General features: G+C 43.8%; 1 protein-coding gene across 1 annotated transcript in view; it reads right to left on the bottom strand.

Annotated features, from left to right (window-relative positions):
- LOC311229088 (uncharacterized protein) overlaps positions 1 to 15,604 on the bottom strand; it is a 68,088-nt gene that overhangs the window by 36,933 nt on the left and 15,551 nt on the right. Inside the window, exon 2 of the mRNA XM_084315097.1 lies at positions 533 to 639. Within this exon, the coding sequence (XP_084171223.1) occupies positions 533 to 575 (43 nt within the window). The 5' untranslated portion in view covers positions 576 to 639. The remainder of the gene's footprint in view (positions 1 to 532; positions 640 to 15,604) is intronic.

Raw genomic sequence — 15,604 nt, 5'->3', positions numbered from 1 at the left:
TTCGCCTTATAAGGAGATATGTGGGCGTGTCTGTATGCAAATGATTTTAGCGAACGCGCTTTTGAGTTTAAGAATGAGTGGGATTCACCATGAAAACCTCCTGGGTACGCACAGATTTCGACGTTAAGAACGGCTTGATGAATGTGGTGGTGGCTTTTCTTATTGTTCTCTTAACAGACAGGTAAGCAAGAATATAAGAAAAATAATTAGAGAGTATTGTTGAATGAGGCCCATTGAGCATACATTTGTCAAATGTGCAACCCTAGTTTCACCTAGTGGTATGAGACGTATTCTTCGTATGCCTGGATGTACCGTAACGCCCATACCGTAAATTCACGTGATGAATACACGTACCGTTTTACACCCCTACTACTAATACACTATATCAACAACATCTGAGGAAAGTGTCAATTCAATCACAGATGTGAAACTCTCAGAAAACATACATGGTAAACAGTACAGCATGCAGAGCACTGGTCCCTTATAGAAATACATCTGGAACTGAGAGACTGAATATGTCATGAGATCTGACCTCTCTTGTGACTGGTGTCCATCTTTGAAGTTGGTTTATCCATGGACCAGTCACTCTTTATGAACACACAGCTGGGTACAGGGGAGACTGGTCTCTCCTGATGGAACCTGAACAAAGACAGATGATCACAGATAGAACATAGATACACACTATGGGCACTTTGCACTCGTCTGCAACCATACAAACTCTGAACTCTGACTCCATTGCCTACACCCTAGGCTGTGTTACTCATTAAACATTTAGAAATATTAAATTGCAAATATAATCAATTGTTGATTTTTCTGGTAAATTAATAGTTTAGATTAATCAACTAATCTATGCTTATTTTATGTCTGCACGTTATGCATTGCTCTTGATCTGCCAATTTTATGCCTGTCTTTTTTTACTGCTGTGAAGCACTTTGAGCTGCAACTCTTGTATGAAAGGTTCTAAACAAATAAAGTTGAATTATTAAGGCATTTGTTATGGGCGGCTACGTGGCGTAGTGGGCAAGGCGCTCGCCACAAATGCTGGAGACGCTGGGCTCGCCTGTTCGAGCCCAGCACTCCACATTGCTTTCAGTTTAGCTGGTCATTCATACTAATACACATTGGCCGTATTAGGGGGTGGGAAACTGATGGGTGGGGATCGGGCGTTGTGGACAGCGACTCCTACAGGAAGTGTCGGGGGCAGCGTGAGCCTCCCACGTGTTACTCCTCGCCACTGAGAGATCGAGCTGCGCAGGTGAAAAGATGCGACTGCTGTTACCTCAAGTACTGGAGGGGACTTGTGCTATATATGACTTAGTCCACATTGCAGCCGGCTTGTGGGAGGCAAGAAATAGTGTTCGTGACAGGGGAGGGTTGAATTGGATGATACGAAATTGGGATGGGAGAAAAATATAGAAAATGGGAGAAAAAGTGGATAAAAAAAAATTATTAAGGCATTTGTTTGCTTCATTAAAGTGTGTGAATTTATAAGTGTTCTCTAGTGCCCTTTGTCCACTTTACGGTGGTGGTAAGTTAACCTAACTAAGTGGTTGTAGCTACGGCTGTGGGGGTGCTGGAGACATGATCCAATAGAGAAAGTGCCGATCGACTTGAGATTGGTATCTCCGTGTTCAGGAGATTATTATGAAAGTATATTGGATCATCTATGGTAGCTAGTACAACCACTTACGTCAAGGCTCTCAAGGTACCCATGTACTAAATACTTCCCAAAGGTCAGTGAATACCACGCCCACAACACCAGAGGGAGTTCCACAAATCACATGCAACCCAGATTCGGCACAAACAAGGGACTAAACACGTTTCGCAATTATGCCACAACAATGTGGAACGCCCTACCCACAGCCGTAAAAATATGTGAATCCCTACCCACATTCAAAACCGCTCTTAAAGAGCACCTACGGGAGACTGCAATTTGAAACTGGCCACCATCCAATACTGTATATTTGCATATTATCGTATATGTCACAAATGTAACAGTACTATTATGTCATGTATGTCCCTATGTCATGATGTCATGTATGTTGTGTATGTCATAAATGTCACTATGAATTGAAAATGGGGGACCCTGATGTAAACAAGACGAAAGTATTTCTCCGGTCTGCATCCCCTTAACAATTGTGTGTATTGAGCTAGGGCTGGGCGATATAACGATAATGATAAATATCGCGATATATTTTAATAATCGATATCGAATATCGAAATTAAAAAAAAATCGAAAAATCGTTTTTTTTTTTTTTTTTTTTTATTATTTTAATTTTTTTACCTGCAACAGGGCAGTTTTAAAACCAGAGACAGTGGACAGACTTGTATTTCTTGCCTGCAACTTAAAGTAATGGCTTTGCTTGTCCAAATGACAATACTGACCAAATTCAGATTTCTTTTTCTCTTGTCCATTTATTTTGTTTGCTTTCTAATTTAAAATACATTTTGAAACCGTCTGTACACAGTAGGCTATGTGTGCTAGCAGAACTAGACTCCAGTCACGAGTCACAGTGCACATGTGCGGTGGTTTGTCCACCAAAAAAGCGCCAAAAGATCGAAAATAAACTAGCAGAGCCAGAACTGTTCAACTCCTCTGGAGCCACAGCCAGCAAAGCCGGTTTACTTTAGCTTTTAAACCAGCTGCAGCCTGAGAACTGGAGTGTGAGGGGATGTAACACTAAAGATGGCGGCAATGACAAAGAATTGCTGCAAAATAAACATACATCTGTTGTTAAAAAAAAAAAAAAAAAAAAAAAAAAATGTTTATACTTATAACAATTCGATAATTATCGATATCGAGAAATAAAATAAAATTATCATATCGTTATCGCGATAAGATTTTTTTCCATATCGCCCAGCCCTATATTGAGCCGTACTGTATTGTACCCATTCTGCAATCTGTTAATAAAGTTTCATGTCCCCCCCCCCCGGACCTCCATGTGACCCGGAAGTGCAGTGCATGCAGAACATGGTATTTTCTCAAGCAGACAGATGTAAACACTGTAATCTGTGTTGCATGTACCTGACAAACTGAACTGTTTGTATTACAGTCATATTCCGACTTAACTGAATGCACATGTGTGTGTGTGTGTGGACTACTGTACTATTACAGGTAGAGTTGTTCCGATACCAGTATCGGAAATGCCTCCGATACTGCCTAAAATGCTGGTATCAGCGAGTATGCCGAAAGGGTAGCCTCCGATACATACCATATGACGTAATTTATCAACAACACTGTGACAGGGGCCCCCCAGGGCTGTGTTCTGAGTCCCCTCCTCTACTCCCAGGGCTGTGTTCTGAGTCCCCTCCTCTACTCCCTGTACACACACGACTGTGTGGCTCAGCGGAGTAGCAACACAATCATCAAATTTGCTGACGACACAGTGGTGGTGGGCCTGATCTCTGCCAACGACGAGAGGGCCTACCTGGAAGAGGTCAAGGTCCTGGCGGGATGGTGCCAGGAAAACAGCCTCTCCCTGAACGTCAGCAAAACAAAGGAGATGATTGTGGACTTCAGGAGGTCGGGGGTCAAGGACTACAGCCCCCTCAGCATCGACGGGGCACCGGTTGAGAGAGTCAACAGCTTTAAGTACCTCAGAGCCTACATATCCGAGGACTTGACATGGACCACACACATTGACAGTGTTGTGAAGAAGGCACGACAACGCCTCTACTTCCTCAGGCGCCTAAGGAAGTTCCAAGTCAGTCAGAAGATCCTAAAGAACTTCTACTCATGTACAATAGAGAGCATCCTGACTGGCAACATCACCTCCTGGTTTGGGAATAGCACTGCACAAGACCGAAGCAGACTACAAAGAGTAACACGTTCAGCCGAACGCACAATTGGAGGGGGGCTCCCCACCCTCCAGAACATTTACAACAAGCGGTGCAGGGGCAAGGCTAAGAGAATCATTAAAGACTCCAGTCACCCGAACAACTGCCTCTTTGAACTGCTGCGGTCAGGCAAGCGATACCGGAGTCTCAAGGCGAGCACAGAAAGACTCAGAAGAAGCTTCTATCCCCAGGCCATCAGGCTGCTCAACGAACAATGAACACTACACAACAACAACCATCAAACGCACATAGCACACATCCACACGCACACACTCACTTTAAACAAACACACTGTAGCACCCACTCCCCACACTTTATAGCACACACTCACTTTAAACAAACACACTGTAGCACCCAGCGTTTCCGTTAGCCGGTAATTACCGGTATTTGACCGGCAAAATCTGTTGAAGTCCGACATATTTAATCTCTCCGGTCATAATGTCCGGTGAAAATAATTCCCTCTAAGCACAATTAGATTATTTGAATTGACAGATACGTTAGCGGATAACACATATCATAATATTAGTCACTCTTCTTTTGGTACGAGAACTCGAGGTGTAGCCATAGTCGTCAGACGTAAGTTAAATATTGAATTAAAGGGGGTATGGTCGGATGCAGATGGGCGTATAACTATAGCTAGGATTGTACACAATAACAGGAAAATAGCGTTGGCAGCGGTATATGCCCCAAATTTGTACGAAGAGGGTTTCTTCACTACACTAACCAATGCAATGTTAAACCTTCCCGATTACTCATTTATAATAGGTGCAGATTTTAATGCCATTTGGAATCCAAGGATGGACAAGTCTTACCTCGCCTTTTCCAGCGAACAAAAGAATTCATCTAAAGCATTAAAGGATTGGTCGAAGATTACAGGTGTAAATGACCTATGGCGTTCACTTAATCCCACGACCCGAAAGTACTCTTGTCGATCGGCGAGACATAACACATTATCCAGAATAGATTATGTCTTTGCATCCCCGAGACTATTTGATAAATATGAAGTGGAAATGATACCCAATGCACTATCAGATCACTGTTATTTACTCCTAAAAGGAACATTTGGTATACTAACTTCCCGGGCCCCAAGATGGCGTTTTAATTCGATGCTGCTTAATAACAAGGAATTCATTACACAACTCAAAGAAGCTCTTATAGTATTCCTACGGGAGAATGCGAACTCGGTGCAAGACCCCAGAATAATATGGATGTCGGTAAAGGGAATGATCAAGGATTTCACTGATAGCTTTTCCTCCAAAATGCGCAAGAATCAATGCACAAAACTGTCTGAACTGGAAACGCTTTACTCAACGTTATTTAATTCTTTAAAATACAACAACTCAACTAGACTAGAAAATCAAGTTAACGTACTAAAAATAGAGATCAATGCCATATACAGACAACAATCGGAAATACAAATACGCAGCACAAGACAACAGCAGTACTCCCAAGGTTCTAAACCTAGTCACCTATTAGCCATGCGATTAAGAATTAATGCAAAATTTGCAGATATAACTACCATTAGAGCACAACAAGTACTTGAAACAGACCCCAAAATAATAAACGATACATTCAAAGAATTCTACTCCGACTTATATAAATCAGAAACGACCTTCGATCAAAACAAAATGGACACATATCTTAATCAAATTATTCTCCCTAAACTTTCAGAGGATGACGCTAAACAGTTAGAAACACCGATCACACTAGAGGAACTCAAGAAGGCCATATCCGAAATGCAAAATGGTAAGGCTCCTGGAAGAGACGGTATCCCATCAGAAATGTACCTTTCTTGTTGGGACATAATTGGACCCTTATTACTAAATATGATCTTATACTCAGTCAAGGAGGGGAACTTCCATAAAAACGACAATATTGCACTCATATCTGTCCTTCTCAAAAAAGACAAAGACCCCACCGAGTGCGGTAGTTACAGACCCTTAAGCCTCCTCGGAACCGATATCAAACTGTACTCTAAGGTATTAGCCATCAGATTACAAAAGCATATGACGTCTTTAGTTCATCCGGACCAAACTGGCTTCATAAGAGGTCGCCTGATCACTGATAACATAAGACGAATACTGCACCTACTAGATGCAGACAAGGACGACACCATACCTAAGGCGATGCTGTCCCTGGATGCTATGAAAGCCTTTGACAGGCTGGAATGGTCGTATCTATGGGCAGTATTAGAAAGGATGGGGTTAGGAAAAGGATTCATTGATATGATTAAAGTATTATACAAAGACCCATCGGCCATGATTACAACAGGTACATTCATCTCCAAAATCTTTCCGGTATCACGCTCAGCCAGACAGGGTTGCCCTCTTAGTCCCGGACTATTCGATCTATCATTAGAGCCTTTAGCACAATATATAAGACAATCCCAATCCATAGAACCAATCGTAATCAAGGGCACACAACATAAAATTAGTTTATATGCGGATGACGTAATATTGTTCATGCAAAGCCCCAACACCACATTGCCTCATCTACTCAAGTTGATTGAGAACTTTGGTGATTTATCGGGATTTAAAATAAATTGGCCGAAGTCGGCTTTCCTTCCACTTAACACCCCTGCAAAAAAAGATATAACCCTCCCAGGTGAGATACCTATGGTAAAACATTTTAGATGCTTGGGAGTGGAAATATTTCCCACCATAAGACAAACGGTGAAGCACAATTACACAAAAATACAAAACAAAATCAAAGACGACCTTGACAGGTGGGCAAAACTTAAAAACTCAGTACAGGCAAGGGTATCAATAGTTAAAATGGATGTACTACCTAGAATCAACTTCTTCAGTTCAATGCTACGGTTACCCCCTCCAGAGGGTTACTGGAAAAGATTACACTCCTCCACATACAAATTTATTTGGAATAACAAACCACCACGTATAAAAAGATCCACCGCACAGAGAAATAAAGCAGACGGTGGCATGGCATTTCCAGATTTTTTCCAATATTTTAAGGCGTACACATTAAGACCATTGACAACATGGTTTGATCCCCAAGCATTAGTATCCTGGAGAAAATTGGAAGAAAACATAGTAGCCCCACATAGACTGAAGGACTATGCGATCCGGATATGGCGTGAAACTCAAAAAAAATATCCTAACCCACAAAAATGGCACAATCACACTCCCTTATTCAATAACAATGCACTCTTAATTGAAAAACGTCCTATAAGATTCCCTATATGGGAAGTTCAAGAGCAAGGCATACACTCATTAGGGGATGTTTTTAACAATAAGGGTTTTTGTAGTTATGGAGAAATATGCACAAAATTTAATCTCACCGAGTCCACATGGCTTTTTTACATACAGTTACGGCTATGTTTGAAGTCTCACGGTGTTCCATTAGACATACCAGTTGAACACCACAGATACCACAAATTCTTCTATGAAAGAGAGACATCGAGAGGTTTTGTTTCAGGTTTTTATTATCAATTACTAACGTCCTCGTATGAAACCCTCCAACTAGACTCTGTCTGGAGGAGGGATATACCAGACCTGGAAAGTGACTTTGATTGGCAAGGAGCATGGGCAAATGTCCGACTTACATCAAGGAACCCGGACCATCAACAAATCAATCTTAACTATATTCACAGGACATACTTGACTCCTATAAGACTGAACAGAATGGGTCTTAAACAAGACTCCAAATGCTCCCAATGTACAAATGGAGACGAAGGGACATTTATGCACATGTATTGGGACTGCCCACCAGTTAAGGCATTCTGGAAAGATGTGACCCAACAATTATCAAAACTCGTATCTTGGAATATACCAGTACACCCCTCTGTATTACTATTGAATGATGTTTTTGAGTTTGCAGTAAATCCACAGCTAAAGAGATTGGTTTTATCGGGCATCACAGTAGCTAAAAAGCTGATCGCATCACGCTGGTTTCAACCGGAAAAAATGTGCCGGAAGGTTTGGTTTCTTACATATCTCGATGTGATTTATCAAGAAATATCTACAGCAAGAATTCTGGGTCTCAATGAATCCAAAATGTCAATGTGGTTAGAAGTGGTGGAGAGAATAAAAAATAGCTTATAGTGGTAGTGTCTGGTTAGGAGCGAGGGATAATGGAGGTACTATCCAAGGAGGGGTCCGGGAGGGGGGGGTTCGAGCTGGAGCATGTGTGTAGGGTTTTAGATAATAGGTATTAGGGGTATATCCTGTATAAGACATTGGTATAATTGGTAATTTCGTTGGATATACACTGTATACGGTAAAATATTATTATATATTTTTTTTGCTTTCTGTTTCTGTGCTTGCATGTCATTTTAGCCATCTTAATTGTTAGTTTCATTATGCATTGTGTGTTGAGTACTGACTTTTAATAATTTTGTTTTGCAATAATAAAAAAAAATAAAAATAAAAAAAAATTATTTGAATTGTATTAAAATATACTAAAATTAAATAGCCTATGCGATGAACGAAATAATCATTACATTTTGTTTCATCGTTGCTTCACCAAGCAGCCGGTCTAATAATGACACCGCTGTGTCAGCGCGAGCTTGCTGCTCCTAGATTTGTGAGAAGCATCCATCTGCAGCCCCACAGAATGCAGTACTCCAATCCAGCCATTGGCAATTCAGCTGTTGGGTGGGCGGCGCTGCTGAGCCCAGACCGGACCGGACCTAAAAACACCGCTGCTCTGTCGGTCTGCAGCTCCATGCTTCACGTAAATCTAACAACAGCCAGCTCGCGCTGACACAGCGGTGTCATTACTAGACCGGCTGCTTGGTGAAGCAAAGATGAAACAAATGTAATGATTGTTTCGTTCATCGCATAGGCTATTTAATTTTAGTCTATTTTAATACAATTCAAATAATCAAATTGTGCTTAGAGGGAATTATTTTCACAGGACATTATGATTCTTTTTTTAATGGAAAAAATGGTATCAGAACATCTCTAATTACAGGTATTGAAATGAACAATGCAACTCCCTTATACGATTTTTTTAATGAATAATTAAATATCGATATTTCGGGAAACGAGTATTGAAACTTTTAAATATTCAGAATAGATATGTATCGATTTTTCGATATTTTTGACAACACTAGTACAAAGCAATAACAGTAGCAACCAAACAAAACCCCCAACTGTCCACATTGTCACCTGCATTGTTCTGCACCGTAGTAGAGTACAGGGGAGCGTTCTCCTAACCTACTGGTTACAACTAGCCGCACTTCGGGCTAATAATTCCCCACAGTAAACCAGGAAACCGTTCTCTCAAGGACTGTGCATTTGTTTCGGTTTGCAGGGTTGACAACAGCTCTCTATTCTGAATGTTGTTGACTAACGTTCCACACACATGAAGTTCGACCTCTCTGTCGTTCCCGCGGAGACTCTGACCACCGAGACATCCCACAATGCATCACTCTTCTTCTTCTTCTTCTGCTTTATATTTCCCGGAAGCGTGTATATTTTCCCTAACGGAGTTGCACTTCCGCGTTCGGTTTGCGTGATCTGATTGGCGACTGACGTACGCTCTCTCTACGCCCAAACAGCGCGTTACGCTAGTTCTGCTAACAGCCTGCAGCCTCATCTCTCTATATTAACGTGATTCCATCAACACAACATGAATGTTCAAAACACGACAAGACAGTTTGCATCACTTCCCACGGTTCTCGGCACTTATTCTACCGGTAGTGCGGTAGTTGTTGCCACGGTATTGGGTCTTTGGGTGAATACTTCATTGGCGGGGAAGAAGAACACTGATAGCGGTGTGTGGACCGCTACTTTTGAACGATTTATTTCGCACTATACAGTACGTATACGTATAAGTATAAGTCTTTATTTGTCATCAGATTAACACACACACGTGCGATGAGCAACCCACAGGAACACACACACATGCACTGAGTCGTGAGACGTGTATGTGTCCGTGCCAATTTTATGCCTGTCTTTTTTTACTGCTGTGAAGCACTTTGAGCTGCAACTCTTGTATGAAAGGTTCTAAACAAATAAAGTTTAATTATTAAGGCATTTGTTTGCTTCATTAAAGTGTGTGAATTTATAAGTGTTCTCTAGTGCCCTTTGTCCGCTTTACGGTGGTGGTAAGTTAACCTAACTAAGTGGTTGTAGCTACGGCTGTGGGGGTGCTGGAGACATGATCCAATAGAGAAAGTTCAAGTTTCTTTAATAGTTGTCATACAGAAGTACAGAATACTTTCATACAAAATGCTTCTTACTGTTACGCTCCAGAGACTGTGCTAGACAAGATAGTATCAAATAACATAGTGCATGTAATTTAGAAGAAGAAAATGAGGTCACAGTGTTCGGTATAGACATATGTACAATGTTCTGAGTTACCCTATAATAATATACAATACTATGCAGTGTACTAATGTACAGTACTATATAGTGCAAAGCAGAAATGGGATGAGGTACAATTTAGGTACAATTTACAGTAAGGTGTACGAGTTGTAGTGCAATCCTTCATCAATAAATATAAAGTGTGGGGAGTGGGTGCTACAGTGTGTTTGTTTAAAGTGGGTGTGTGCTATAAAGTGTGTGGAGTGGGTGCTACAGTGTGTTTGTTTAAAGTGAGTGTGTGCGTGTGGATGTGTGTGCTATGTGCGTTTGGTGGTTGTTGTTGTGTAGTGTTCATTGTTCGTTTAGCAGCCTGATGGCCTGGGGATAGAAGCTTCTTCTGAGTCTTTCTGTGCTCGCCTTGAGACTCCGGTATCGCTTGCCTGACCGCAGCAGTTCAAAGAGGCAGTTGTTCGGGTGACTGGAGTCTTTAATGATTCTCTTAGCCTTGCCCTTGCAACGCTTGTTGTAAATGTTCTGGAGGGTGGGGAGCCCCCCTCCAATTGTGCGTTCGGCTGAACGTGTCACTCTTTGTAGTCTGCTTCGGTCTTGTGCAGTGCTATTCCCAAACCAGGAGGTGATGTTGCCGGTCAAGATGCTCTCTATTGTACATGAGTAGAAGTTCTTAAGGATCTTCTGACTGACTTGGAACTTCCTTAGGCGCCTGAGGAAGTAGAGGCGTTGTCGTGCCTTCTTCACAACACTGTCAATGTGTGTGGTCCATGTCAAGTCCTCGGATATGTAGGCTCCGAGGTACTTAAAGCTGTTGACTCTCTCAACCGGTGCCCCGTCGATGCTGAGGGGGCTGTAGTCCTTGACCCCCGACCTCCTGAAGTCCACAATCATCTCCTTTGTTTTGCTGACGTTCAGGGAGAGGCTGTTTTCCTGGCACCATCCCGCCAGGACCTTGACCTCTTCCAGGTAGGCCCTCTCGTCGTTGGCAGAGATCAGGCCCACCACCACTGTCGTCAGCAAATTTGATGATTGTATTGCTACTCCGCTGAGCCACACAGTCGTGTGTGTACAGGGAGTAGAGGAGGGGACTCAGAACACAGCCCTGGGGGGCCCCTATGTTGAGGGTGATGGATGAGGAGGTGCAGTTGCCTGCTCTCACCACTTGGGGTCTGCCAGTCAGGAAGTCCAAGACCCACTGGCAGAGGTCATAGTTCAAGCCCAGGTCCCTGAGCTTGGCTATGAGTATGGAGGGGACTATGGTATTGAATGCCGAGCTGTAGTCGATGAATAGCATTCTCACATAGTTCCCCTGCCTCTTGTCCAGGTGTGATGCTGCTGTGTGCAGCACATGGGCTATGGCGTCCTCCGTGGACCTGTTGGGGCGGTATGCAAATTGCAGGGGGTCCATGTTGATGGGGAGGGAGGAGCAGATGTAGCCCTTTACTAGCTTCTCAAAGCACTTCATGGCTATGGAGGTGAGAGCTACAGGGCGGTAGTCGTTGAGGCAAGCAGGCTTGGATTTTTTGGGTACAGGGATAATAGTGGACTTCTTCAGGCAGGTGGGGATGACAGCCTGTTCTAAGGACAGGTTAAATATGTCAGTGAATACTGGGGCCAGTTGGTCGGCACAGACTTTTAGGACGCGGCCGGGGATGCCGTCCGGACCTGCTGCCTTCCTGATATTCACTTTTTTAAAGGTCCGCCTCACCTCATGCTCTGTTACCCTGAACACTGCGCCTCCATCAGCAGCCGACCCCCCCCCCCCCCCCCCCCCCATTGCCGTGGCTTGTGAGCTGGTGTTGTTATTACCAGCATCAAACCTCGCATAGAAGGTATTGAGGTCATTTGCTAAGGAGATGTCACTGTTCAGTTTGAGGGAGGCGCCTTTGTAGTCTGTCATCGTTTTGAGCCCCTGCCACATAGCTCTAGAGTCAGCTTGTTCAAACTGGAGTTCAATTTTATCCCTGTAGCGCCGTTTGGCCTCTGACACTGTTCTCCTTACGTTGTATCGCGCCACCTTGTGGTCATTCATGTTGCCTGCCACTAGGCCGTCGTTGTATGCTTTGGTGCGCTCTCTCAGAGCTTCACGGACGGATTTGTCTACCCAGGGTTTTTGATTTGGGTAAACTCTCATTTTGGTAGTGGGGATTGTTTCTTCCACCAAAGTACACACATAGTCCACCACTGTCTCCGTGTAGACATTAATGTTATCTGTGTCGCGGAACACATTCCAGTCTGTGCAGTCAAACGCAGACCGGAGCGTCTCCCCCGACGTCAAATCCCATTTCTGCACCTCTCGCGAGACTACAGGAGTACTTTTGATTCTCTGTTTGTACATTGGTGAAAGAAAGATGGACGCGTGATCTGACTTACCAAAGCCACTATCAGAATGAGCCTTGTAGCCACCTTTAAATTGCGTGTAACAGTGATCTAGGATGTTACCGCCTCTGGTGTTGCAAGTCACATGCTGATAGAAGTCAGGTAATACCTTTCTCAGATTGGCGCTATTGAAATCACCCAGCACCAAAATGGCGGCGTTAACGTTCGCCGCTTGTATTCTATTTACCTCGTCGTGGAGGTGCAGATCGACTTGAGATTGGTATCTCCGTGTTTAGGAGATTATTATTAAAGTATATTGGATCATCTATGGTAGCTAGTACAACCACTTACGTCAAGGCTCTCAAGGTACCTGTGCAGCTTTCTATTGTGGTGGTGGAGTTTAGGTGCACTTTAGTCTGTGTGTGTAAATAAGTAATGTTTTTTGTGTTGTTTTTTTATGCTGTGCGTTTATGTGAATGTTGATTAGTGGTAGTTGAGCTATGATTATAATTATGTGTTCATTTTCGGATGTATGGAGGCACTGTATGCTTGGTTAAAGTTGTGAATGGAGATGTAGTCATTTCACATGTGATCCAGGGACGTAGCGAGGAGTGGGCTGTAATTGGTCGAGATACGTCACGTGGTGTCAGTGAAACTAGTAAACAGGAAGTTGCGGGGAATTTGACAGCAGCGAAGGGAGACGATTGAGAACTGGTGAGTGGATGTGTGTAAGCGATTTGTTTTAAGAATGATAGTAGTATTGTGGTAGTTATTGATTGAATGTGTGTCTTGTTTCAAGGTTTGTAACCTGTTGGAGGAAGAATTAAAAGCTTTTTGCAACCGAGTGGCATCCTGTAATTCCCTTCACCCCAGCAGCGGGAGTAAAGCAGCACAGTTACAAACCACGGGCGGTGGCAGAAGAGTGGCTGAACGCGCCGTCAGATAAGGACAAAATAACCGAGGGATATGAGGTACTCCTGTGTCGTTGTAAATGAAATAACTCGCGCATCAGGCCATACGGGTCAGCGAGCAGGAACGTTCACCTGGTTCAAATGCTAATACAAGCAGCTAACACAGCTAAGGAAGCTAACGCAGCTGAATGAGTGAATGAATGAAAACGTTGTTTGACAGATGTCAGTGCTAACTTCAAATGCGATCAGGAGTAATGCCAAGCTACTGAAACTAGCTATCAAATAGCATACCAACGCTAACGTGGACAAACATGAAGGCAGCTAAAGATAAAAGCTATAGCTCATTACTAGCCCTGTGATGGTGCCAATTATATTATTTAGGTATAGATGATTTAGTAGCCCTCTAATGTCAAGACCTTTAGCTTAGTTTGAGTGTACCCGGGTGGCAAGCCGGCGGGAGAAGGTGAAACCTACTCCACTTTGTTTATTTGTATTGTTTTCCATTTTTGGGAGGTATCCCCGGGGGACCTCTGGTGAGCCCGGTAACGCCGCTGAAGACTAGTTAGGCTAGGATAGTCAGGGAAGAAGCTTCTGAGCTAGTTTAGGCAGCTAGAGAGGGCGGAAGACACAAGGTAGATAAGGAGTTACGGGTACACTCAATTAGCATCAATGGTCAAATAAATAATAAATAAATAAAAATAAATAAATAAAAATGGATCAATTAAAGAAAGAGAGGGCCAAAGTGAAGGCAGCTTTCACAAGAAAGGCCAACAGCATTTTGCGAATGGCGCCAACTATGCTGCGAGAGGAATTGAAAAGTGAGTGGAAATCCCTTTCTGAGGACGCAGAAAGGCTTCATGCAGCTAATTATGTTTGTGAGGCCTGTCTGATTGATGAAGCAGGCGACATGGAGGCTGTGGATGATAAAGCCAAAGCAGACTTGGAGAGGGTAACCATAGAGTGTGATACAACATTAAAAGAGGTGAAGCAGGCAATCCATTCCAACCTTTGGTCAAAATATGCAGAGACCGAGCTAAAAGCAGCCATTGGACGGGCAGAAAGAAGCTATGAAGGTGCGGGAGAAGTTAACCTGGAAACAATCACCTACGAAAATGGTAAAGAACAAGTCACACTCTTGGAATCTCTCATCACCAAGGCAGAAAGTCTGCTAGCTGTCTGGGAAGGGTGGATCCCTGAAGGCGCTGTGTGCGAGGTTAGTAAGAAGCTGCAAGTGCTGGAGGACAAGAGAATTGACCTCTGGCAAAGGTGGGTAGTTGATTTCGGCAGGGTCCAGAAAGAGCAGGCTAATAGAGCCATTGAAATCAGGCAAAAGGCCACCTCTGACATCGCAGAAGCTGAAAAGGGAGCCGCTGAGGCTGAAAGAAGAGCCGCCGAGACCAGGCTTAAGGCAGCCGAAGTTAGCGCTGGGTCTGAGGAGAGGGCCGCAGAGGCCAGAGAAAAGGCAGCTGGGATTCAGTTGGAAATGGCAGAGGCCGCCGCAGAAGAGCGTGCCGAGCTGGCCAAGGGGCAGCTGAAAGCATGGGAGGAAGCACAGAGTGCTAGCCTGGCGAGCCTGGGAGCAGGAGGCTCACAAGCATCAGCCTAACCAAGAGTTCGGCTCCAGCCAATAAAACTACCAAAATTCAACGGTTGCATGCGAGACTTTCACCGTTGGCGAAGAGACTGGGAAAACCTCCAGCGACAGGGAGATCCATCTGAGTCAGCCGAAGTGAAGAAATTCCAGCTCCTAGACAGTGTGGAGGAGAGAGTCGTCAGTGGCGTTAGGCTCTCAAGCTACGACACAGCTCATGATATGTTTAGGGTCCTTGAAAACCGGTTCGGGAATAAGACCACCATCGCTATTCAAATAATTGAAGAGTTGGAGAAGTTGCCGGTGGCAAAAGGTAACCAGCCGAGGAAAACAATAGAGCTCATCCAAGCTGTTGAGAAGGCCCTTACTGACCTGACAGACTTAGGGAGCATTGATGCTATAAAGAATCCACTTGTTATCAAATCTATTGAGAGCAAGATGCCTGAATGTGAGCTGAGGAGCTGGCTCACCTTTAAACCTGCACCTGTGAACAATGTCACCCCTGAAGGCCACTTTGACGCTCTCCTAAAATTTCTAAAAAATGAAGAAGTAGTCCTTGAGGCATTGGTGCAGCTAAGACCCTCGGAGGTATTCGAGAAGCCAAGCAAGCCAGAGTGGAAGGCGTTCACAAGGGCCACAGGAAAGGATGCGGCTGGAGAAGAATG

The sequence above is a fragment of the Notolepis coatsorum genome (genome assembly GCF_963971535.1).
Source record: "Notolepis coatsorum genome assembly, chromosome: 5".
In the NCBI taxonomy this organism is placed as follows: domain Eukaryota; kingdom Metazoa; phylum Chordata; class Actinopteri; order Aulopiformes; family Paralepididae; genus Notolepis; species Notolepis coatsorum.
The sequence above is the reverse complement of the archived record's forward strand: the minus strand, read 5'-3'. Positions and strand labels throughout refer to the sequence as shown.